At 37.7% G+C, this 25,901-nt stretch overlaps 1 protein-coding gene across 4 annotated transcripts in view; it reads left to right on the forward strand.

Annotated features, from left to right (window-relative positions):
- The window catches only part of NAA16 (N-alpha-acetyltransferase 16, NatA auxiliary subunit), a 79,149-nt gene that overhangs the window by 1,535 nt on the left and 51,713 nt on the right, over nt 1-25,901 (forward strand). For 3 of the 4 annotated variants that reach the window (XR_012040406.1, XM_072850128.1, XM_072850126.1), the window contains exons 2-6: nt 11,464-11,548; nt 13,815-13,919; nt 18,102-18,259; nt 19,413-19,547; nt 25,687-25,840. Coding sequence is in view for 3 of the 4 variants with exons in the window: in XM_072850128.1 (XP_072706229.1) it covers nt 11,464-11,548; nt 13,815-13,919; nt 18,102-18,259; nt 19,413-19,547; nt 25,687-25,840 (637 nt within the window). In the remaining variant the exon portion in view is untranslated. The remainder of the gene's footprint in view (nt 1-11,463; nt 11,549-13,814; nt 13,920-18,101; nt 18,260-19,412; nt 19,548-25,686; nt 25,841-25,901) is intronic. The other variant, XM_072850127.1, reaches the window with a different exon arrangement.

Genomic DNA, 25,901 nt, shown 5'->3' on the forward strand with positions numbered 1-25,901 from the left:
TTTTGTGCCAGTTTGCTAGTCCTCAGGCAGAGGAGGTCTGTGCAGCACAGTGGTAATCTGTTGGCAGGCATAGATTTCTTCAGTTATATCGGAATTTGTTAGGCTGGTTTCAATAACATTGTGGTTGAGAGGTGAGCATTTTGGCTTCAGGAAGCTGAGCTCAAAGCAATGTGTGTAAGCCTGTGTATTCTGTGTAGCTGGTGCATTTCTGCAGGTGCTTTGGAGCGTTTTCTTTTACCTGCTTTGGGTAGTATATAGATTTTACAAGACATAATGGTGATTTGTTGCTTACTGCATGCTTATGGTATGCATCTTAGTAAGTCATTCTAGCACTCCTCTTTCCCTCTGCTAAAAATAAATTACTAATATTAGAACAGTTAAGTGATTATTCTTACTAGTAGCAAACAAGTTCACAGTAGCAGTCACTTCTGAAGTTTTTTCAACCGAAATATGGAAGAGCATGTCTGGAGGTCATATTTTAGACAACTTTTTTTTTTTTGCTATTAAGCAGTGGACAAAACATAAGTGCTTAGGCAAGGAAAAAAAGAGATACATAAAACTTCATTGAAGCTGATATGGAAATTTACTTGTTTTCTAAAGCTGGAAGGTTTAACTGGTGCTGTGTAGTGGCTAGTCATGGTTCCTGAAGTGTTAATCACAAGCTCTTACTTGTTGGCTTGTCACTTCATATATCGATACTTCTTGAAACTTAATTTCTTATTACTTTTTCTAGCTAGCTTTGACTACTTCATGGTGCACTTTTTTTCTGGAATACTAATGTCTACGTAGTACAAATTGAACTCTTTGGTTGCTTGACATGTTTCAGAGTATTTTAGTGTAGTAGTATAGTTTGTAGTGCTAAAGGCTCTTTAATTGAAGCAGCTTTTGCCTACTTTGACACTGCCAGAATACTCGAACTTACTAGGGATGCTATGAGCATTTTAAAAATTGGGGGGGCATTACATGGGAGGCTGTGGAATAAGACCTTACAAGCATGTAGTGATATAATTACTTGGAACAGATGCGAGGAAACTATACTCATATATTAAGACTAAGAATTTTTACAAACACTCTGCAGAGAATTAGCAGTTATGAAATGGGAAACTCATTTGGAGGTCATGAGAATTACTTAGGAGTCAGTGACTTGGTGTGTGTATGTAACATGTGAGACAGGTTATCAACAGTCTAAACACGATGCCCCCATAACAACAAACCAAGCTTACAGAGCTGCCCAAACTAGGGTGACCTCACGGAGGTCATTGTAAGCTGTGAAGTCTGCTCAAGAAGCCGAGTAAATAGTCTTTAAGCCAAGTCAATTTGTGTGCCTGCACGCTTGGCAGTACTTGAACAAGCTGACTTAAAACTAGCTGTGATGTGATTAGGGAACTTAGAGCAGTTGCAGTATAGGTAATAGTTCTAGTTTCTCAGTACTACTGTAAGGTAGTACTAGAGATAATTTCTCTCACTGTCCTGACTTCCAGGTCTGTTTTGTTTCTCAAGACTTACTTCCACTCTTTTACAGGGGCTTTTTCTCAGACTAGTGCTCTTCCTCTGGAAGCTCTGATGGTGCTTACAGGTGTGATGTTGCTTGGGGGGGCAGGCTGAGAAACTTCAAGCTCCTTTCTTTCACTTCCCAGTCTCACAGAAGGCACGGAGGAAGTGTCTGAAAGCTTCCTGGCTCCCCCTTTATGGAAAGAGAGAAAGGCATCCATAAAGAAGAATTACTACAGGAATGCTGGTGTGTTTCTTGCCACTTAAAATCAGTCTTCAGCTCATGTGACTTTTTAAGTGAATGGGGTAGATGCGTTCTGCAATCTAAAATAATGCAATCTAAAATAAACATGCACATGTGGTAACTTAATGCTTCTTGTTAACATTGATGTTTGGTAATGTGCATTTGGTGTTTACTTCTAGTAAGCTTAGGCAGATCTTTTATTTTGTGTATTTAAAACAGAGTTGTAAGCTTGCCTTCAGAATGTGTTTCAGTTTAAACAGCTTTGATTTTTTTTTTCTTGCCCTCCACCTGAGAACCCAGATTATAAACTATGTCTCATCTTAAAATTAGTTTTAAGCTTTGGCTTTGCAGAATCAAATCAGCTCTGTATGGAGAGGGCATGGTAGCAGTCCTTGAGTGCTTTAGAGGAAAGCCATGGGGTTGTTGTCATACTTTCATGGCTTACTTGCCAAATTGTTCTTGTTTTTAAGAAATGCTTAGTGTCTTGCAGTAACTATTGGCATCTGCCTGATACCACACACATAAGGTATTGTCTGCTGTTTGTTTCATGCCTAATATAACTGTGGATAGTATCATGCCCGTAAATAATTAATCCTTTAATGTTTTAGTGAATTCCATGTGTTGTTGTTGCATGAAATAAGGTTTGCTGCTTTAATTGCAAATGTGTTTCCTTTGAGGAGGGGCTAGCTTGTGAATATTTCATCCTGTTATGAGGGAGCTAAGTCCTAGTACCTCTTCAGATACAAGGCATTACTCTTACTGAGACCAGTTTAGCCATTTACTCTTGTTTGACTTCAAGTAAACAAAAAGTCTGCAAGTATATCCCGCTGTAGCAGTGACATGTTGCTGCTTAGTTCATTCAGGCACATATCTTCCACTTTTTTGGGTGAGGAAATCTGAGAAATTATCGGAAGTGCCCTGTCTCTGAGTTGTTGTTCAGCTTCTCTGTAGTGTCCTTTTTGTTCCATGGCTTCTACAATAATGTTAAGAGATTTCTTCTTTGATAAAAGATAAATATGCAAGTGTTTGTAGGACTTAAATTAATTCTTATTCATAAAATTCTAAAATTTTTTTCATTTTATTTAATGAAATAATAATGGATTATAAGCATGCAAATAGTCAGTCTTCTAGTAATGATGTGCGGGAGTTACCAAACTATTAAACTCAATAACTGGGAAGGTATGATGCTATGCTAATTAATGCCTCCCAAATGAGATGAATAACGTAGCTGAGGTAGCCATTGTAATCCACTACTGGAGTAGTGGATGTTTGAAGTCTCTGTTAAAGATCCCTTCCTTTAAAGACAGGAGTATGGAGCTGTCAGTAAAAATCTTCTGGTGTAACTAATAAGACTGATTTATGGTGCGGTTGTTAACTTGAGCTGTTAAAGAGGGGCAGCATAGGAAGAGTGTAGGCTGTTTTCTTGATGCTGACTTTCAAAAGAGGTGGTGAGGATGCCTGGCCAGCTACAGACTACTAAAATGACAGAATTGTGGAGGATAAATAATAGATGAATGGCAAGAGTCAGTAAGGGTTTCATAAGGGAAAACCATGCTTCACACTTGTCAGTGATTTGAGGGAGTCTCATTTGGAGAAGACTTCATCCCAAATAAATATTCCTGTATTTTTCAAAACAAGTTTGTAAATGTCATCATGGAAGGCTCATAAAGCAGGCTTCCATGGAATGGTGCTGGTTGCTTATTCACTCTGGACTTTTTTTTTAAGGAAAGTTCCTGTATGAATAAATGATCACTTTTCAGAGTTAAGTCCCATTGTGTTTTGTGCTGGAACTTTTTCTTTTTTGCCTATGGTTATATTGAAGAAGTAATGAATAGCAAGAAGAGTACTAAACTACTCGTGGCACAAAAAGTGAAGGCCACCTGAAAACATGCAGAAGTACTTCGTGTTTCTGGAGTAAATTGAGTCATAGTAAAATTGCTTGTAGATGAATGTTAGTCTTGGAAATCCTAGTTTAATGTAGACCTAGTATGGTCTGTGAGCTGGATTGCCCCAAGGATTTGAGACTTTTAGGGATTTTTGAGGTTCTGTTAAAACAATGTCCTTGTACATTAGTTGAAAGCTGGTGAATCTTGGGAAAAGAAAAATGCTGTTACGCCACTGCTGAAGTACACTGCAAGTCTACGTTTGCAGTGCTGCGTGCATTGCTGTTTCCCCTGGTCCTGCTCCCATGCCTTCTCAGAAGGAGGATGCAAGTATGAAATTACTTTCTTGAAGGAGGAAGAACTTAATAGAAGATTTTGGAATTATGAACGATCTGGAGGATTTAAGTAGGGACTTGCCTATTTTCAAGCTATCATGCCTAGTTTTCATTTTGGTAGAAATGGTGGCTGCAAAGTAGCAGGCTCCAAACAAAAAGTTCTTAACAAAAAGGTAGTTATACTGTGGAACCCTTTGCTGCAAGATGTAGTAGCTATGAAAAGTTTTAGGCACTTTGGGGGGTGTGTGGGGGAAGCCCTTTACTTGTTTGTATGTGTGAAGATACACCCTTTGGCTCAGAGGATTGGTGAGGCACAAATAACTGGAGGCTGAGAACATTCTGGTGGGAACTGTAATAAAGCTTGTCTTACTCATAAGCCTCTCCCTATGCATCTAGCACTTTTATCTTACTTATAGTGCCCTGTACCAGGTGGGTCTGAGCTCTGGCCTGATTGGTTAGGATTCATGCAACTCTTTTGTCTGAATCACTGTGAAATCTTTTATGGAATGTTGAGATGGAGTTAGCGTTTAAGGCTTGCATCGGTAATTGCCTTGAACTTGCTTCAAGATGTCTAAATAAAAGATAACTTTTTTAAAGCCTGAGATTTCTACACGTGTGTGTGTATCAGGTCTCACAAAACAGTGCTGATGTTGATAGTTTCATTTGCTGAACTGCTCACAGATGCAGTTCCACTAGCTTGGAGCACCTGCTCAGTCTGAGTTCTTGCTAGGCAAATTACAGTTTCATCCCAGGAGATGTGGCAGATTAGTCTCTTCAGTACTTCTACACAAAGTGCAGATTAAAAACTAGTTGAAAATGTATGATGGGGCTATGACTCCTCTAATTTCTAGTGTTAGTGTTATGGTTTCTGCTTTGCAGAGGCATACACATGTTCATAAACGGTAAGAGAATTCTGCTAACTCAAATAGTGAGGAAGTTACAGATGCTAAGTACTTGTAAGCAAGAGCTCTTTCTACTGCATGTTCTATTGTTTCTGCCCCTTTGAAGCAAAGGGTGTTCTAGGGATTCAGGTTGTATTGAGTGTGTGTGCACACCGTGGAATTAGACTAGGTCTTAATTAAAGGCAAACTTTTTAATAATGAGCTTCCCCCTTTAAAAGAGGCATAGTTTATACAGCTGTTAAAGATGTCTCTGATAGTAAATGCTGAAACAACATTCTTTTATCACACATGTTCTTTCTAATAATAAATACAATATCAGTTTTATTCTGCCAATAATAGAGAATACAAAGAGCAGTGATTACAACTGTTACTGTACAGAATGCAGGTGGAAATATGTTTTGTGTATTCTGTAGATTTGAACTTAAATAATTGGAAAAAGCTGGTTAAAGGAAAAAATGCTGTTGTATACAGAAAATCATGACAGTGAAAGATTAGACGTTACTGTGACATTAGTACTTTGATCAAAATGTTACCACTATATATGATGCTGGCCACTTGTTCTATTGTACACCACCATCTGTGATCTGACTCAACACTGTTCTGCATTGCCAGGTCCCCAGGTCTGGGGAAGAACTATGTGGCCTGCCTGTTTTGACAATTGAAGTGAGCAAGGCTGGAGCTAGGTTGTCTTCCTCTTCTTTTTATTTCAGCTGATGAGGTTAACCACTCTGACCAGCACAGAGTAGGGGTGGCCATGCATATAGAAAATACCAGTAGGGCTTGGGGGAAAGGGTAGAAGAACACGTTGATTCTCTGGAAGGGTTGTCCTGGGACTAGAAGTCTAAGATGCTGTGAGAGTGGGAAAGTGGTAATGAACTTTTTCCTTGGCCTTTATGAGCTCAAGCTGCTTCCAGCTGATATCTTTTTCCATTCTCTCAAAAATCAGTGAACTGAAATCAGTGTTGAGAGAGGGTTGCTGTTTGGGGAACCTCGTGCAGAGGTCCCTCATCTGTCTCTGAAATGTAATAATATCATGATGCTTTCTTTTCCTGTATCAGTATCGCAAAGGATCCAAATATTTCATGATATAAAGAGCATTTCCAACACAGATGCTGAACTCTTTTGGAACTTAATCATATATCATTCAAACAAGATGGTGTCAGACCTTGCTAACAAACTGGTGAATAATTTAATTATTATTTGTTAGCATAGGAACAGTATATACTGAGTTCTACCTAAAATCTGACTAAGGTACTTGGAGAACTAATTTCATCAACTGCTGTGAGAAACATAGATTGTCCATTAGATGCAAATGACATTGTTTTATAGATGTGCAATAAAACAAGGAAGGCTTTTTAAGAAGTCCAAGTGTTAAATGCCAGTTAAGAAGACTACTGACAGTATGCTGATGTTCCTGTATTGCTTGTGCCTGGTTTTGGTCAGAAATGTTTATTAATAATTTGAACAGCCCCTAAATACTTGTCAGATAGGTCCCAGGAAAAGTAGCCAATCAGAATCGCAGTCAGTAATAACTTTGAGGGTTTTTATTACTGAACTTGATCGCCATTGTGGCTTGGACAGATTTCCAGCACAACTGACTTCCAGCGTTCTTTCCATAGGACTTGATGTGTAAGCCTTGTTCTTTTGTCTAGGCTCTGATGTTCCACATTTAGCTCTTGAGTTCCTTCCTTACCCAGCCCCCCGCATCAGTGTTACACAGCAGACACACAGTTTAAAAAATTGAAAATGTAAGCATTGAGAACATAACATTAAAATTTTGTTTAAATGAATCCTAGGTGTTGCCAAAACCCCCAGAGTTTTGCACCAAAATCTTGGCAACAAGAGAGAAGACACTACCTGGCAAGAAGACTGTTGAAACTCGGTCGAGTGCTGAGAGGTCTGCAAGCAGGATTATGTGGAAGTACAGTAGCAGGGAAGACTAATAAACTTAAACAAATGATGTTCTAACAAAACTTGAATCTGTTTTTATTCAGCTACTTAGAAATAGTTAAATCAGTTGAAATGCTTATATTTCTTACTGGTGGTTCTGATGGTCCAGCATGTTTCTGGCGAGACAGCCTGTTGATGTGCAGACCAGATTAATAGAACGTGGGTTGCACAGGTAGGATCTGAGAATAGTGTCAAATTGCTGGCAGTGGTTTGGATTTAGTGTTTGACAAGTTCTTGTCAAGAGACAGCAAAAACAACTTCCAAATTGCACTATTATTATTAAAGAAAATTGCATAGAATCATAGAATAGTTTGGGTTGGAAGGGAACTTTAAAGGTCATCTAGTCCAACCCCCCTGCAATGAGCAGGGACATCTTCAACCAGATCAGGTTGCTCAGAGCCCCATCCAACCTGACCTTGAACGTTTCCAGGGATGGGGCATCTACCACCTCTCTGGGCAACCTGTGCCAGTGTTTCACCACCCTCATTGTAAAAAATTTCTTCCTTATATCTAGTCTAAATCTACCCTCTTCTAGTTTAAAACCATTACCCCTTGTCCTACTGCAACAGGCCCTGCTAAAAAGCTTGTCCCCATCTTTTGTGTAAGCCTCCTTTGCACATGCTCACCATGAGACCAGTCAGTGTGTCTCATTTGGATTGAACTTCTTTGCTGCAGCTCTGTTACAGTCACAGACCATCTGAAACAACTTAAAACATTTAAGTTGATCGAGGAAGCCTGGTTGCTATGCTTAACACTGCTATTTGGTTTGATGTGATACTTGTCCTCATTCTTTGAATGTGATACTACATTTTATTCAGCCTTCACACAAAAATGGTTTATGAAGTAATATCATGTCACTTCAGTTCATTCAGAGGCACTAGGGACAGGGAGTGAGGATGGGAATTGGTTGCCGCAGCTGCAGTCTCTCTTTGAGTAGCCAGTTGAGGATTTTTTGTTAGATGGCTTCTCAGGAGTGAGTGTTTCATGTCTAAGGGCCATAATGAGATGTACTTCAGCCATAACATTGCTGATCTGTGTATTAAACTCTGTCTTCAGTATGTGAAAAATGTAGCTGTTCTCTCAATACAAGACCTTTTTTAAGTGGTGAATGCTTTGTCTAGGGAGGTATAGTCTGTAAAAGCATCCCTTTACTAACTTGATGTTGTAAATAAACATAATTTACATGTAAATCGCATATGCGATTGAGCAGTGATACATGAAGTCCTTCTGTTGTATAAGTAATATTAGCAAGCCATTCAGATCCCTCATTCTGTTGATATTTAGTAGTGAAAGGGGTTTTTGTCTGTTTAAAGGGTGGAAGGGTTTTTGTCTCCTTAAAAAAAGATGGCATGATACAAAAAATAAATCAGAATTTTTGAATTGCAGTTCCTTTAGTAGAAGCAGCAAAGCACTGTAATACAGGATTAAAGTATCCTCTTGCTCTTCATTGTTTTATCCGTGTTACTAGTATTTTTTACTTTTACAGTGGTAGTTACTTCCTAGATGCTGTGCCTGTTTGACCTCTATGTAGAGGCACTTGATACTTACCTGAAAGTGCATAAAAAGATGTCTAGCTTAATTGTGTGGCAAAGTCTACTAGTAGATGATATCTTTTGAGTTAGTGTTGAAAAAGGGAATAAACGAGGATGAAATGTTTGCCAGAGGAGGTAATATCCAGAGGAGAGGTATAAAATAACATCTGGTAGCAGAAGTTCTGTATAATATTTTGGCCTTGCCAAAATCTCCCTTTGAGGTTTCAAGCATGTAAATGTTTGCGATTCGGCTTTAGTTTTAGCAGGAAATTATTGCCATAAAAGGGTGATGGGGAGCACCCATCATGTGCTCATGTTAAGCACAACAGATAAGGCTGTTGGGGGGAAAAAAAAATCCCCATCCCCTCCCCACCCCAGTATATTAGCTTGAGGTTTTGATATACCAAAGACTTAATGCAATGGGACAGATACTAATGAACGCATTTCAGCTATATTTGTCCTGATTAGTACAAAACTTGAGAATACGTATGGAGACATCAGGTTTCTCAGCTATGAAATTCCTATCTGTACTACAAAATGAGATGGTACCATATGGCATCAAACTCCGGCCTCCTGTAAACAAGATACGGGTGGAGCATGTGCTCACTCACAGGTTTTGGATAGACAGAAGTTTAAAAGCAGTCCATTCATGAAGTTTGGATGCTTTAAAGGCCCAGGCTTGTCCATGTAACTGAATCTGTAAGCCTTTCAGTGTGTCTATATAGGTTGATGAGAATCAAATAGTTTGTATTGCTGAGCAAAGTCCTTTTATATTGGTATCTATTTAAGCCAATGTACTGGTATAAATATACAACTTATTTACAAATGTGTGTGTATATGTATGTATTTGGAGGGAGTGGGGCTGGGAAGTCAACTTTTGACTAACCAGCAAGGCTTGTCCCATAAGCAGTGGAACTGTGGTTTGCGTCTGGTTTTGAGCTAACCTGTTTATTGACAAGTACAGGTATGCTGGTTGTCTATGAGCAAGCCAAACAACTGTGAATGTTGAAATTGTGCTTCTCTCCCAGTGGAGAGCATTAACTTTTTTCTCTTCCATCCATCTGTTGGCCTTTGGAAAATGTGATGTTGTTTGTCTTCCAAAAATCTCAAATTTGTCTATAATTAATCTAAGTTCAGTTCTTATTCTAGGCCTGAGACTGAAGTCTCAGTTTATCTCGGGATAAAAATGTTGGAACAAGGATAATAGATGAGATTTCCTCAAGTAGTTAATCTATTTTAGGTGCACTTGACTCAAATAGCTTCTGTTCTATGGTTAAGCATTGCTGTATATTTGGAGTTTCACTTAACAGAGTTGCAAGAGTTGTAGAATTCGTAGATGAATGTTCAGTATTCTGTTCCTTTTTTAGGCATACCTGAACAAATTTAGAAAGCATGCTTAGAGCATTGTTAGTATTTTCTTATGATGTTTCAAAAATGATACTAAGCATCTTATGTTAAGAAAGAAAAAACAGATGAATGGGACAATTTGACCTTCCCCTAGAGGGGACTCCAAGTTCGGCTGCAACCTAGGTTATTTCAGATAAAGATGTGGAAACTGATTCTCAGTTTAAAATTCTCAAAGCTTTTTTGTTGCTGTTGTTTAAATGTTATTTGCTGTTGTTTAAATGTAATTTAAAAGTATAAGTATTTGCCTCTGATGGGAACTCCCTGGCTGTCCTGCTGGAAGTCAGCCAGGCAGAGCAACCTGATCTAATAATCAAGGTTAGCTCTCCTTTGTTTTGGGGGGTGATTTAGGTGACCTCCAAAGGTTCCTGCTGACCCAAATTATTCTATGATTTAGTCTCCACTTAATCATGGTTAACTGCAAGTGTCTTGAGTTGCAGGCAACAAAGACTTAAAAACTGTCTCCAATTAAGCCCTTTCCCACAGACTGTAGGAGGACCCTTGTTTTGGCACCTTAGCCAATTACCCAAAAGTGAGCACAGGCATGTTTCTGTATTGCTTGTACCCTGGGAAGCGATGTGATGATGCATGATGACTGCAAAGGAGCTACTACACTCTGTATTAATTTAACATAGATTTTACCTCTGCCCTGGAAGATTGATGGAGTGGGAGTGATCTATGAGAGACAGTTAAAGTATTCAAACACATAACTGAAATTACATAGTTTCTCCTGAGAACAGCTGTCTAAATTACAGCAGGACAATACACCTTATTAACTGAAAATGGTGCTGAGTTAAGCCTGGTTTTTGTTTTTGTTTTTGTTTTTTTCTTCAAGTGAAGAAGCTTAAATGACTAAATCATTTTCATGCTTACTGATACAAGCATGCCTTTAACCAGCTTAAGTAAATTTGTTTTAAAGTGATCAGCTGTAGTGATCAGTAATCAATTTAAATTACTAAGACCTTACTGACTTACTAACATGAGATAATATCTTTCAAAAGAAGAAAGGGGACCCAGGTTCATGTGTTTTTCTTCCCTTGTGTTCCCGCAGTTGAGCTGCATTGTTTGCCAGTTTACCTAGTTATTAGGTAAATGGTACCCTAAATAAATCTAAAAGTAGCCTTTAGCTGTACTATTCCAGCTAGAAATTAGATTTTTTTTTTAGTACCCAGGTAAATTCTTTCTCTCCAAATATATGGATATAGATTTTTGAGGTTATGATAGGTCTATCTTACTTCATGGTTTCTCTCTTCCTCCCAAAAGCCTACACTGGCAACAAGGAAAGTCTTCTGTCTGAGATTTCTTACTCTGGGAGGCCAGTAGGCCAGGGAAATGGGATGTTGAAAGGAGTGTCTAGACTCTTTGAGACTAACTCTTCTCAAAAGTTCAGTTGAGTCAAGATTTCTAACTTGGCTATCTATTTTAAGAATTTCTGAATCGAAGTAGACATTCCTACTTGCCTTTCCTATTTCTGTTGAAAAGGAATTACCAACTTTTTATAAAGGACACCATGAGGTAGAGCATTGGCTGCATGTAAATGAAGGCAGATACTGTTCCGAATGATGAAAAAAGGCCATGTAACATGAACAGTCATCTTCAACTAGAGCTTGTTAGTGATCTGATTACCATACCTTACTGAAAGAACTACTGCATTTGTAGTAATACATTAAGGTACTCTCTTTGTAAATGCATTTCAGTGACTGTATTCTACCTTTTTTCCAGAAATGTTATGAACAAAAACAGTACAAAAATGGACTCAAGTTCTGCAAGATGATCCTCTCTAACCCGAAATTTGCTGAACATGGAGGTAACTGCAGACTCAAAAGATTTTTTTTTTCTTTTTTCCCTGTCGTGAGCTTAAATGTATAATCAGTTGATTCCATACTATTGGGAAAGAAAGGACCCTATTGCTGAGCATGATTCTGTCCTTATGACTGAGTAATTACTCTGGATTTTCAGTCTTTGTGTATTCAGACCAAGTTTCCACCGTAGCTCAGTCAAACAGTCCTGTGCAGTGGGATGATGAAGGTCAAAATACATGGTGGAAGCACACTTCAGTGAAGCTTCTAAGTAAGTTGCCTTTCTAGGTTTCTGGGTCAGAATGCTAGTGTGGGTTTTTCTTACATTCCTATTTAACAGCAAGCCCAGCCTTTTTTGAATATTACATGAAGGTATTCTGCCAATGAATTAAAAATCTTGCCTTTTTTTTGTCAAGTTCATACTCTAAATTTTCTGTACTGCATACCAAATTGCTGCTTACAAGGAGGAAAGCTAAGTCTAATACTCTTGCTGCTAAGACTTGAAGCTAAAGATGGAATCTGGAGATCCTGTTCTGATAAATATTGGAGGAAATGGGACAGCAAAATGTTGCTTCTATTTACATCTGTCAGAACTTAATCCTCAATAAGATACTCTAGTCTTACTGTATTACAGGGTTTCTGTTGCATGGGTCAGCCAATCTTTCCTTCTGATACAGTGAATTTTTCTTGTTTGTCTGCCGTTTAAGCAGCCTAACACTGAGTGTGCATGTACTGTGTCAGTAAAATTATTTTCCTCTTTGACCTTGTCAAATCTTGGCAAAATGTTCAACTAATCCTTCTCATGCTTCCATCAGTGTCTGCTGTTTCTCCATTATCTTCCCTAGAGATAAAAGTACAGTTTTCTTGTTGCTTCAAAGCTAGAGTGGCTCGTCCAGCTCTGACCCTAATGCATTTGTGTCTACTAGCACTTGTGTTTTTATAACATCTCAGTATACATCTCTGTCTTTTCTGCTCTTGCTGCCTCTTAAACTTTTCCAGGACAACTAGCTGCCTTGGCAGTCCACATACTACTTGGGCTCTGAGCCACTAATGGCTTTGAAGCTTGGGAGCAAAGCCTGGAATGAACAGCTGAAGCAGAACTAAGCCAATGAAATGATCTGATGGGAAGCTGCATTGTTGTCACACTTAGCTTCAGAGACAAGGAATTTGAAAAATTTAGTGAGAAGGTGGCAAACAGATGGATTGCTGTGGCTGGACAGTTATCTCCCTGGTGTGGGAAGGTAGGAGTAGCTTGCCCTCCCTCCCACAGTGGGGATATTCTTCTTCAAGCTTCCTGATGTTGTTTGGACGGTATCATTCTAGCTTACTCTGTTCTTATGGTGTGGATGTAGGACAATTTAAAAAACAAACAAAAACCTTGGCTTATTTTGGGTCATCATTCACTTTAAAGTGTGCTTTTACAGAAAATGGTGTTAAACAAATTTATCAATGAAACTTCAAACTGCTGTTATGGCTGATTTTGAGATGATGGGCTGTTGCCATTAATACTGGGGAAAAAGGTTGCAATTGGAGGAAAACCAGAGTTTTATGATGAAAATGTGACTAATCTTCTGGCAGGGGCCAAAACTAAGTGGTCTCTTATTTAGCAAAAACCTGAAATATTAATCTGGAACAGCTTTCAGGCATAGTGCATGCATTACATGCAACTTTTTTTCCCCCAGTGTTACTTGAAGAATGGGGGAAGAGGGGGAGCAATAGTCATACCCAATGTATTATTTGGAATCTTGGGGCCTCTCAGAATGTTGATTAAAATGCTATTACTTTGAGAAGGTCTTCTACCCCCAAAATACTGTAGCAGGAAATATGCTGCTCTTAGCTAGTGCTTAGCTAAGCAACCGGTAATAGTGGAGCTGACTGTGACAGAGATCCGTTTCTTACGGTACAACCCAACCTAATGTTTTTTTTTTTCTTGTTCTGCCTACCTGGAACTTTAACACACATTGAGAAGCTCTCTAAAATTGCTTTAGCTTATTGTTAACTCCCTTAAAGCCAGTTAAATGTATTTTTAATTAATAAAGTTTGTGTTGTCTGTGTTCATCACATCTGTATGATCCTCTGCAGTGATCTTTTTAAGACCAATTTCAAAAAAGGAAATGCTTCCCTATAACAGTCTTCAGCTGTGCTAGGCTGCTATCCTGATCTAAATTTATCATTTGATGGAGAACTTCACTGTGTTACAACTTCAAAGGCTATCTGCACTGTGAAACTGGCATATGGGAAGTCAGAAACATAAGTATATGATATTTCTTACAGAGACGCTTGCGATGAAAGGACTGACCTTGAACTGCTTAGGGAAGAAGGAAGAAGCATATGAATTTGTTCGTAAAGGACTTCGTAATGATGTAAAGAGTCATGTCTGTATCCTTTGTAATACAGAACCTGATCTTTTTGCTATGAGTTCTCACTTCTGTGTGCATGATTTTGTTGCTACATCAGTACATACTTTTGAAGTACATAATGTGGTCTGTATAAAAAAAGTCTAAAACAAGGTGCATGCAGTGAATATTAATTGGTAATCAAATACTTAAAATAAGATTTTATTTTCCTTTCTACAGTTTTGCAGAATCTTTAAGAAAAATGCCTTTTATATTTATCTCTTAGGAAAAGACCATAGATGTTTACTTTCTGCAGAGAATAGGTATGGCTCGTAAAATATGGCCTTTTCTAAAGTTTTCTTCTCTCTTAAAAAGGTATAAGAAATCCAATCTAGAGGTGCTCTGAAAATATCTATTTTGCCACTGAATTTTAGATAATGGTTTACATTTACTGGCTTGATGACTACTACTGTTCTAAGCTTGTCTTCCAAAAGTTTATACCTGTGAAATGCTTAACAGCTACCCAAGAGCTTTGGGAGTTGCTGTCTTTTGTTTTAAGCCACAGGTAGGAGGCTACTTCAGATTTGCACAGAATGCCTTATTTGTTCTGTATGCATTTGAGTTGCATGTTAAGGGGCAAATTTCCCATTAAATATTTAAGTTTTTAACATTCAAAAAAAAACTTTAGTATCACAGGAAGCACTTTCTGATGGCCGTCTAGTTAAGACAAAGGGATGGCTGTTTACACCATTCCTATATTAAACATCCAGGGAGCTGGAGGTTGGGAAAAACCTCTAAGTGTATGGTGGTTATCAGAGTTACTAGAGGTATGCCATAGAATAATCAAAGATAATTTGTACCTTCTTGATCTTAAAAGCTCAACACCTAAAGAATATCAAAGCAACTTTAATCTATGTGTAAGAAGTCTTGCACCTTTAAATCAGGGAGCAAAAGAATCTGTGAAAGTTAGTAGAGAGTTTTGGGGGATTCTGATTCCTCAACAAAATTCCGGAGTGGGATTTATCAGCATCGCTATTTCTTGTCTGCATTTCATGCTGACTCTTAAAACTGTCTGGAAGACTTCCCTACAAGTGCTGGAGGGATCTGTGCTTTTTCAGATCTAATCTGGGGGGTGAGGTGGTCAAAGGGACCCTCTTCCTGGACAAGCTTAAAAAAAAGAATTTTTTTTTTTGTTATGACTTTTAGTGGATTTTTATCACTATTTTACTGGCTCGTTAAACTTACCTTACCTTAAGAAGACTACAAAGATTTTTTTTTCTGAATTCAGCAAAAGTGTGAACTCATCTGAATCCCATTAGCACAAATGTTCTTTTTTTTTTAAGCTGTGTCCATAGAACGAACTCTGATAAAGCAAGAAGTTCCAACTTTTTGCATTCAAGTATATTGTTACAGCTCTACAGAGAATCTCCTAGAGTTATCTGTCTCTGCGGAATTACTTCTCTAGTGAGCACAAGCTAGCTAATACTGAATTAATTCCACACTAGGTATCAGGTTTGTCACAGTACTTCCAGTTGTCATCTCTTGGTAAATTCTAAACAAATAGCAAACCATACTTTACCACTCAAACAACTGCTATTACCACACTTTAAGAGCACTTGTTGTGCTATCATAATAGCTACCCAAATATCTGAATCTTTCCTGATGGTGGGGCTCTGGTACATGGGGAGAGTCCAGACTAGCAGAATATATGTTTTCTAGCCCATAAGAAACTGAGATCTGAGGCTGAGCCTTTTAATAAAGGTTCCTTCTACATCCTTTGTAAAGGCTTGTGACTAGCCATGAAGTTCTGATGAAAGCTTGAAGGCCTGTTGATCCATTGCTACATAAGCAGAGCTTGGGAGGTTCTCTAAAATAATGTTTACATTTCCTCTTTTATGTGAGCTTAATGCCTGTCATTTGGCTTAAAGGGAGAGGTGGGGGGTAGCCACTAAAGTCGCCTCGTTCCAGTAGCTGGTTTCAAGGAGGTGCAATACATCTATGTTCTTATTTTCTTGTGGTAACATTTGAAGGTGCTTTTGGTGTATTTTGTCATCTGTGCTTTTTAGAAAGCACCTGGTAGAGGGTGTTTAAAATACAGCTGGTCATTTCAGTGTTCTGACTTGTTTAAGGAGGAGTAGAAGACTTGAATTCTTCTGTGGTTCCCCATATTGAGGTTTGTGGCGAAAATGGCTGTTCTGATATTGTTTAGACATGCAGAAATTTTCTGATCAAATGACAAACATTCTGACCTATTTTTGGCTATAACTTGAGTAGTGATCTGGTCAGAGATCTACACTTAACTTCAAGAATAAATGTTTCAGGTAGTAGCATATTATACTCAGGACGCTGTAGGAACACATGCAAGACTGCCCAGAGCTGTCTACTATAATATATTGGTGGCACTGTGCTTTATTGGCTTGTATCAGCTGTTAGAATTTCTTATGCTTAGTCTTGACTACTGTACGCACTTATTTCTGAATGGGTTTATGCTTTTCTTGATTGCTTGGTGACAAATATGATTTATGAAAGATTAAGCCACATTACCAATTGAATCCAGCAATGGTAATCATGCCTGATAAATTACTTCAAGCATCATCTTAGACTAAGTACACTGTTAAAGTGCACATAAATTCTTTTGGACTGAATTGTCTTGCTCTAGGTGAAAGCTACAACATGAGTAGTTCTGAGGCAGGTATATGAAGATACTACATTTAACTTTGATCCACATTCTGAATACTTGAACTCAAATAGGCAAGGCAGGATTTATAGAAAGAAGTAGCAGTATTAGACCAACTGCTGTAACTGTATCCAAAATCGTTTTGTCTCTTTCCCATTTAGTCTTAAATCATCATGGCAGCAATAGAAGCTCTCCTGGCAGTCTCAAAGATGTGTATAGAGTTTTTGTGTGCTTCAGCTGGCTGAAATTAATTTGGTGTTCCTGTAGAAATGCAAAACAGCGTCTCTTGCTTGCATATTAAAAGTTTCCTTCAGACTATTAGTTCACACAGGTCTCTTCTTTTGGCTGGAGTCTTATATCTTTTACTCTTGATAATTACAAATCTGCTTTATGTCTTCATATCTAGAACTTAGTTCAGGACATGAGTGTTTCTGAGAAAGAGGGAACTTAGAGTTCTGCTTCTTTGATTAATTTGACCAGGTTAACCCATTGAATTTTTTATGTGCTTTCTCAACTTTTTGAGATGCAAAGTTTAGAAATGATTGCATCTTTGGAGGGAACAGTTGATTCTGTTTGAATTCAATAGCATAAGACCTCTTAAATATTTTGGTTATTAGCGCTATGAGTTATTTGTGCTATCTTAATTGAAAGCGGGTAAAGGATGCATATACCTCTCCCCAGGATTTGCTGTGTTCTGCTGCTTCAGGGACACATGGGCAAGCTTCTTGAGAGAACTTTTGAGCCACTTGTAATTTGAAAATCAAAGTAAGTTCAGATTTACTACTGTGAAAGATGTTGCCTCAATGAGCTACTAGGAACCTGGAGTAGTGAAAGGTAGATCATGTCAAGTAATCTTTCTTTTAATATGACTTTTGGAGACTGATGTAAACACACACAGTGTAATGTGTTGCTATGGCATATTGTTTTCATGCTTTGAATTCAGAATCTTTCCAGGATAAAAAAGGATGCTTGTGAGAGAAAAGTCTATTGAAATGATGCACTGCTGATGGACATGTGAGGTGCTGAGAATGAGGCAAAGACTTCTGATGCACAGAAATGCTAAGATTTCCTGTTGTCAGTGAATAAAGTGTAGCTCTCTGTTTATCCCTTAATGTAAAATCTGGAGACTAATTGATGTTACAGATAGGCAAGCAAGGAAGAGTAAAACTTGTACACCAATTGTATTGTTAGAATTAGACAATTCTAGGAGTAAGAATTCCTACTATAATTACAGTAGTATCTTTTAAACAATGCATCTCTAGGACTAACTCTTCTGGGCCTTTCAGAGTTTGGATCATTTAGTTTGTATAACAATGTTTGAGGGGTTATGAATGTGACTTAAAGGAAGATTTTTAAATGAGACTTTATTGCTTATTTGGAAGCATTTAATGTTTTAAAATGTGTCAGTAAAGTCTGGCTGCAGTAATCAAACATGATTTATAAGGGTGCTGATATTCAAGGAAGATGTCAAGCTGTTTGGTCTGTAACACAAATGCACTGCAGTTACTTTCTGAAAATTGTGAATGTATCTTCCTTAATGTGCATTAGGTTGGCATGTCTATGGCCTTTTGCAACGTTCTGATAAGAAATACGATGAAGCCATCAAGTGTTACCGGAATGCACTCAAATTAGACAAAGATAATCTACAGATCTTGAGAGATCTCTCTCTGTTGCAGATTCAGATGAGGGATTTAGAAGGATATAGAGTAAGTACTCTCTTTGAATTCCCATTTATTGCTGTTAGCATTGTCTTGTTATTTGATTCCATTATTAAGTCTTTTATTGGTAGTAATTCTGTTGCTGCTACTTTTTGCTGTTTCAGAAGTGTTTTAAGCTCTTGTTCAGGAAAGCATGAAAACATATTGCTCCATATAAAGCAGAGCTCCATATAATGTTGAGAACAGAAGTGGAAGTACAGTTATTCTGTACAATTTGACTTGTGGATCACGTTGTAAAACTCTAGTTCTCAACTAATTTTTCACTAAAATAATGAAAATAAAAAGGATAAGACTTAAAGCTTAGCAAGTAGGAGTACTTAACTGTGCTATTGTGAAGTATGGCAAATGGTGTTTTGGGTGCATATACTGAAGGTGGTTTTTGCAAGAAATACACTATCATGTTTCTTTTGAGTATGTAGGAAACTTGCCCCATGATGACCGATTTTTTTTTTTTTTTTTTAATCCCAATACTGATTTTATTGTAAATGAAACCTTAAAATTTGTCTAAAACCAGAGTTAGTTGTTTCAAAATGGCTGAACTGATTTGGCTGAAAGGGAAAAATTCTTCTCCTCTTCCATGCTCTGTTTCATGTGAAGTAGAGGACTAGATCACGGGCTTCGTCGTTAGGTGGTCTCCTTCACTGAGGATGTTGAATTTGCTAATGCAAGAAAAGGGAATAACTGACTTGGGGATATGATTTTGACTGAGGAGGGAGGTCTGAGAAGTACTGCAGCAGTATAACTATGAGGACCTTGTACCTGGGCATGAGGAGAGTGGGACTGCTCTTTCAGTGGTAGTGAGCTCATGCTTTGTAATGGAAACCCCTCTCTGAGACTTCAAAGCTCTAACTTTGGAAATAATTTAGGCCCTTAAGAGATACTCTTGAAAATGACACCTTTTGTGTCCCAGCAAATAGATTTTGTGCTTTGTGCCACAGCTCCTGTATTTAGGATGTAGCCCCCAGATTTATGAGATGGAAACCTTCTGCTTTTCTCCATGCTGTTAGAATTTCAGAAATTGCCTAGGGCTTTTAAAAGATCTTTTAAAAGATTAGCTGTATTTATGGTAAATCATGATAAAGGTGTAGTAACTATTTTTTAACATCTCTGTTATTTTTAAATTGCTTTTCTTTTACTGAAGGAAACAAGATACCAGCTACTTCAGCTGCGCCCCACACAACGGGCTTCCTGGATTGGATATGCCATTGCATACCACTTACTAAAAGATTATGATATGGCCTTAAAACTACTTGAAGAGTTTAGGAAAACCCAACAGGTAAGACTTCTTATTCTGGAAAGAGAACACTTTCTGTATAAGAGACAGAATCTGAGAAATTAGTTCTTCGTAATTAGAAAGAACTAATTAGGAACCAGTTAAGAATTAGGAAGAAATTTGGGGTTTGTGGAGCTTTCTGCTTTGAGCAGAAAGATTTCCAGGAGCTTAGCAGCTGATGCAAATTATACAGGAATACTTTTTCCCCTTGCAATAGGCTGTTAGGGTTGACACTGTAAGGGTAGACTGATGTGGAGTAACTGAGTAACTTAATGTTTGTGAGGCTTGTAGCTAAAGAAAACCTGTGATGATCCTGTCCCTTTACCGTAGGTAAAACTTCAGAAAATACTGTTTAGCGTTGGATGTGCTTGTCTGCCCTTTCTCCTGCCATGGCCTGGATGTCATTACATCTCTACAAACAATGTGAAAAGAAACTTTTTCATTGTTTTGTATGCATCTGTATATTATGCACTTAAAATCAGTGCTTGGTGTCAAAGTAACATGAAAGCATAGCTGAAAATTCTTTGTTTGAGAAGATTTGGTGTTACTGAAACTTGTTGGAGTAAATGAAATGGTACAGTGCTGAAATCACTGAGTATAACTTTTTTTGAGAGAGACCATTCCCTTGTTCTGTTACTGGTAACGCAGAACTATAAAGTCTGAATTAACAGAACAGAGTGGATGTGTTGATTATTCTGTAACATGGAAGGAAGAACCGTGTTTATAGATGCATTCAGCTTGGGAGGCGTGCTGGAAGTATCATGTGCAGATACTAAGTTATTACCTGACCTATAGATTGTGGTGTTTGTTTTTTTTTAAACAAAAATCTTGCATCCTTTCTGAGAACTGCATTTGACATCTTGTAGAGCCAGAATGGGACTAACTGTAATAAAGGAAATTAATAATTGCTAGGAGGCACCAGTGTTTGTCTTGATCATGTAGAGTGGTCAAAGGATGTTGCAAGCCAAGTATATATAGCTTGATACTTCAAAAGACCTGTAACTTCAGCATTGAATAAAAACTGAAAACAATAAGTTTAAATGAAAATTGGGTCATCTCTTATGAGTGTTTGACAGCCAAAAAGTCATGGTTCTCTAATGAGTCAGCAGAGCCCAGTCTGAGCTCAGTGTCAAAATGACTGTTTGAATTGGAAAGAATATATAATAAATGGAAAACACTGCAAATTAAGTGTAAGAAATTGAGGTTCTTTCACGGACTAAGGGGGCTTAACAGTGGTATTGGCCCCTTGGAGAGAATGAAAGTGATGCTGTTAATGGTGTTTGTCTTTTCTAAAAGGTTGTTTGGTGAAATATGAAAGGTGAAATATGCTTGTTTGAGGGCAGTCATGATGATATGCTCTTCAATCTAGTGACTAAGGCAGATTTAAATACCATCTGCCATAGATGAACATATTAAATCAGTTGAGTTTGCTGTGCAAGTTATCATAATCTTAAATCTCACCCTAAAACAAGGAAATCCTGAGAAGATCTCAAGCTCTGATGCCATTTTTTTAGTAAAACTGGAAATATTTGGGAAATTTCCATAAATAGGAAAATGGTTTGTACTTGAACAATGAGCTGTTTAACTGTTGATTAGCATAATATCAGTCACAGGCAAATGGTGGAAAAACTGGTTAAGCATTAAAGGACAGAAATATGCTACAAATGTTGGGCAACCTGAGTTTATAGACAATTAGTAGTGTTAAGCCTTTCCTCTTTTTTGAGATTGGTAGAGACAGTTAAGTGGTATATTGTGTTTTCTCCCCCAAAACACTAAAAATAAGGATGACCACATTAGTTTCATTTCTCTTGCAAATAGAGAGTGTCTTGTGCTTTGTTGTGCTAGCTCTCCAAGGAGTGCAGGCCCATGTAGAGACCCAAACACTGGAAGAGAGAATCTGTGTTGGGTCCAGAACAGTCAGGGGAGCCCAAGCAACCTCACAGCTCAATTTTGCCACTCTTTGGCTCTTCCATGGTAGTCCCCAAATGCACTGTTTGTGTGGTCTCTGGATATTTAACAGTCCTGTGCTTAAAATAGTTGAGTTCAGGATACTCCATTGATCCTTGAGGAGGTACACTTCTTGCTTACTTTACTTTCCAAATCTCCCCTCTTGCCCCGTACTTTGTATGCACTCCAACTCAATAGATAAACTTTTGTGACTGACTTGATAGAATATTGCATGTGACTGTGATAAAAGGGTGATGTTGTTCAAGGTTTAAAAGGAGGATTGAAAGACTGAAGGGTTTCCAAATCGCTAGTGCATGTGAATCTTCAACAAACTGATGTTTTTAAGGAGTTTTATGGCAATGATACTGTTTACCATTATTGTTAATGAATAAAGAAGTAAATGTAACATTATGTAAAATGCTGCTGTCGTAATAATTGGTAAATAATGGTGATGTAGGGTGATCATATTAATTTACTTGGATTACTCAGGCAGCTCTGTCCATTCAGATGTGAATTAACACAGCCAAAACCAAGCAGTAAAACTAAGAAAAAGATCAAGGAACTGTCATTTTAGTGATTGTAGGTGAGTATATGAAGATGCAGTATTACAAAGTAATGGAGCTAATCTAGTTACAAGCTGTTGCCAAAACCAGCAGTCTGACTTTCCTGTGTGCTCCCACTGCTTCCTTGTGCAGCACTGGTTGACTCGTGGAGGGCTGGTTCAGGAAGCCAAAGTGACAGAAAAATAATCACTCTTTTTTGAAGGATTGATTGGCTGAACTGAACAACTGTGAGGTGAGAGGGGAAAGAGGAAGGGGAATAATAGAGGGAAGTGAACTGCCTTTGTTGCAGTTAGATTGACTTAGCTTATTGTAAAATTGTCCCTCAGGGCAGACTTATGGGTGAAAAGCCAGAAACACCCTTATTTTATTTCTGAGAAGAAGCAGGGATTTTCTCTATAGAGCACTGATTACTGACAGATCAAGACTTACTGATGACCCTGTTTTTAAAAAGGTAGAAAATGAAAAGAACAATATGGAAAGATAAGAGGACTAGAGGAAATGCTGTCTAGTGAAGGGCAGAGATTCTCTTGTTTACTGTAAGCAGAAAAAACCTAGGTGATTCTAGTACAGTTTAGATACTGGTTTTGGGAAGAATGATAGCTAGGAAGATTGCGTAGTGGGGAAAAATGAAGGAACAAGTAGTGGCAGGAAGTTGAGCAACAAATTCAAATGGTAAATCACTTTTTATCACTGACAGTTTTATTCTAATGGCTAAGTTATCATTGGAAATGGTGAATTTTCTGTCTCTTAGTGTATCCAGATCAACATTGCCTGTCATCTGAAAGCTGTAAATTAACCAGATGCACAATATTTCAGTCAAAAACAGGTTATGAGGTTGAATGCAGACATCACGGCAGGAAATACAACAGCCTCTGCTGTCCAAGTTAAATCAAATGATTTAAGAGTCACTTTGGAATTTAAATTTTGGGAACCAAGGTGTAAAACAACCATGCAATTTGTTTTACTGTTGTATGTCCCATTTTTCCTTTCTTCTTTTCCAGAACAAAATTTTTATTCTTAATTTTTATTTTATTCCTAATTTCTGCATCAGGCCCACAATTACAGATATGGACAGAAAACCTCTGGAGTTTTGGGGGTCTGCTCTTAGGTATGTTTTGGCTGCATCTTGTCACATTCTTTCAGTGACAGTTATGTTAGGGGATCTACGGTTATAAAGTTGATTCTTTTTTTCGGTCCAGGAGAGGAAGAAATTTATTCTGAAACAGCAGAATTGAGTTGAAGAGAAAGTTGGACATCTCATGTGCAAGAATCATAACTCTTCTGGGGGGGAGGGAGGAGTAAAGATGTATTGTGCAGCAATAACAATGGCGTGGAAAAAACTTTTTATAGGATATCTTATTCTTTATAAGACAATCTGATTATTCAGATTAAGTACTGGGGTTATAAGCTGCTTGCCTTCTGATGAATTGCACGTTTACATCGTTAACCTGATGAGATTTCAAAATCTCTTTTAAAATTAACTTTTCTTAAAAATACTTTTAAAAAATGTCTTTTTAAATGGAGTGACAGTAAGCGCAGTATCTTTCTGGTGGACTTGCCCTGTGTGTAAGAGGGAGTTAATTTGATTTTTTTTTGACCTTTCATAATTTCTTTTGTTAGTCCAGTCAAGCCAGAAGAGCTACAAGAACGTTAATTGATATCTGTTTCTTGTCTTTTGTATACATTTTTTAAGGGTTTTTGGGGTAATCTATGTTTTGAAGGCCTAAAAACCAATTCATGATGTGCCAAAAAGCTGTGCTACTGGTGGAATTTAAATATGTGTATTGTATTGGAGGGGCAGATTTTTTGGGGGGAAGTGAAAGAGAAAGAACTAAATTGGTGCTCTGTAGTTTCAGTTCTGTGGTATTGCAGTAAGGATAAGAAGGAAGATGTGCTTAAATGCTTAACCCCTGTTGCATGTCTCAATTCTGTTGAAGCAGTTAAAAAAATGCTTTCCAGGTAACAGTGTTTTTATTAGTGACTTCCAGTGTTTAATATGGATAAAAATTGAGCAAAGATGAAAACAGAAATGGAGCTGCAGATAGAGGAAATACACTTTAAGAACTGGGTAGGATTTCATGCTACCTGCTGACTTGAGTATGCGCAAGGTCTAGCCTTGTTCCATTAGCCATCATTTGCTATAATATGTTAGCAGTTACTAAAAAATACCTGAATGCTGTTATTTTCAGTCCGAAAACTGATGTTTGCTCTCAGATATACACTTCTTTACAATATTTTCAGTTATGCTGTCTTTCAGAATATTTCTATCTAAAAGGAAATCTTCCTTCTAAAAATTCACAGTACTGTAAAAGCTGCCTCTAAAAATTCGAAGAGCATGTAAACAGAAATGTTAAATCTTATAAAGTTGATCTGTGCTTAGGGAAGGGCTGGAAGTAGTGGTTCAGGACAAGATTCTTTTAATATGAATGTTAATTTCAACCAGTTTAATGTTTTGGGGTTTTGTTGTTGTTTATTAAATTACTTGCTTCTTTAAAGAAGACAGGAAAAGCTTTACTCAGGGAACAGAAAAGTAATAGTAAGCTGTTTGGTGACCGGTGTGACTTCAAAGTGTTGCATGCTCAGGAAGAAACGAAGCATGTAGTGTCATGGGAAAGAAAATCATTAACACTTGTCAAGCTCAGCTGCTTCTTATCTATTTTTATTATTTAAAAAATCATGTTACTGTACTGTCTCTCCTACTACAATTTCAATTGAGGCAGTATATTTCACATAGTAAACTGTTGTATAGATCTGCTGGGCATTGTCTGCAGACTTCTGCATTTGGTCTCTGAAATTCTTGGAATTTACTTTTAGTTGAAGTAGCTTCTGTGCATATTTGTGAAGAGCATTTAGTATGAAATAATTATAATAACTCTGGCAAGACTTTTCATTGCCTAAATACGCTTTAGGGAGTTATCCCTAGAGAGGAATATCTTTGAGTGTCATCCTGTTTCAGTGGCTGAGGTATCACTGGAAGGTGGATGACTGACCAGTTTTACTATAGCCTGTAGACAAAGTCCTAGGTATGCAACTGGCAGCAAACCTTGAAATAATTATCTGTTGCTTGAAAACACTCTTCGCATGCTTGGGCACTGTACTTTCAGGGGGATTAAAGTGTAGTAAAGAGAACACTTGGTTAGAAAGAAATAGTGAAAGTTTCCTGAAAAATTCTAGTTGTCAGGCTATGTCCAGTATTTGTGTGGATCATTGCTCTTGGGAATAGTTTGATCCAGAATTTTTGGTATGATGAAAATGAGTAGTATTATATCCTAGCGATCTGCTATGGAACTTGGGTCAAAATTATTGTGGAGTACGAGTCCTTCAGAAGCAAAAGATTACCAAGATCTTTGCAAATTTTACTGAATTGTATGAGAGAAGGCAAAGATTCTGTTTTTAATTAGCTTGCCAAGTGATAGAGAAATACAGGAATTATTTTAAACTGTTCTCTAACGAAGGATATCCTGAATGAATCTAATTTGATTGTGAATAATGGGAGTTTCACATTTTGACTGTTTGGATGGGTATATAAATAGGCCTGATAAATTCTGTAGCCTGAATCTTGTGTTCTGTAATATTGCATACAGTTGAGGTACAGGTGAATGTTAACTAACCTATTGCTTTTTTCCCCCCAGATTCCTCCTAATAAAATAGATTATGAATATAGTGAACTGATTTTATATCAAAATCAAGTGATGAGAGAGGCAGATCTATTTCAGGAGTCTTTAGAACATATAGAGACATATGAAAAGCAAATATGTGATAAATTAATAGTAGAAGAAATCAAAGGTAAGTCCTTCTTCCCTCAGCCAATTTTGTTCTAAACTTTTGCTACTGGCTTTCAGATATG

This window comes from Ciconia boyciana, chromosome 1 (genome assembly GCF_034638445.1).
Source record: "Ciconia boyciana chromosome 1, ASM3463844v1, whole genome shotgun sequence".
NCBI lineage: Eukaryota > Metazoa > Chordata > Aves > Ciconiiformes > Ciconiidae > Ciconia > Ciconia boyciana.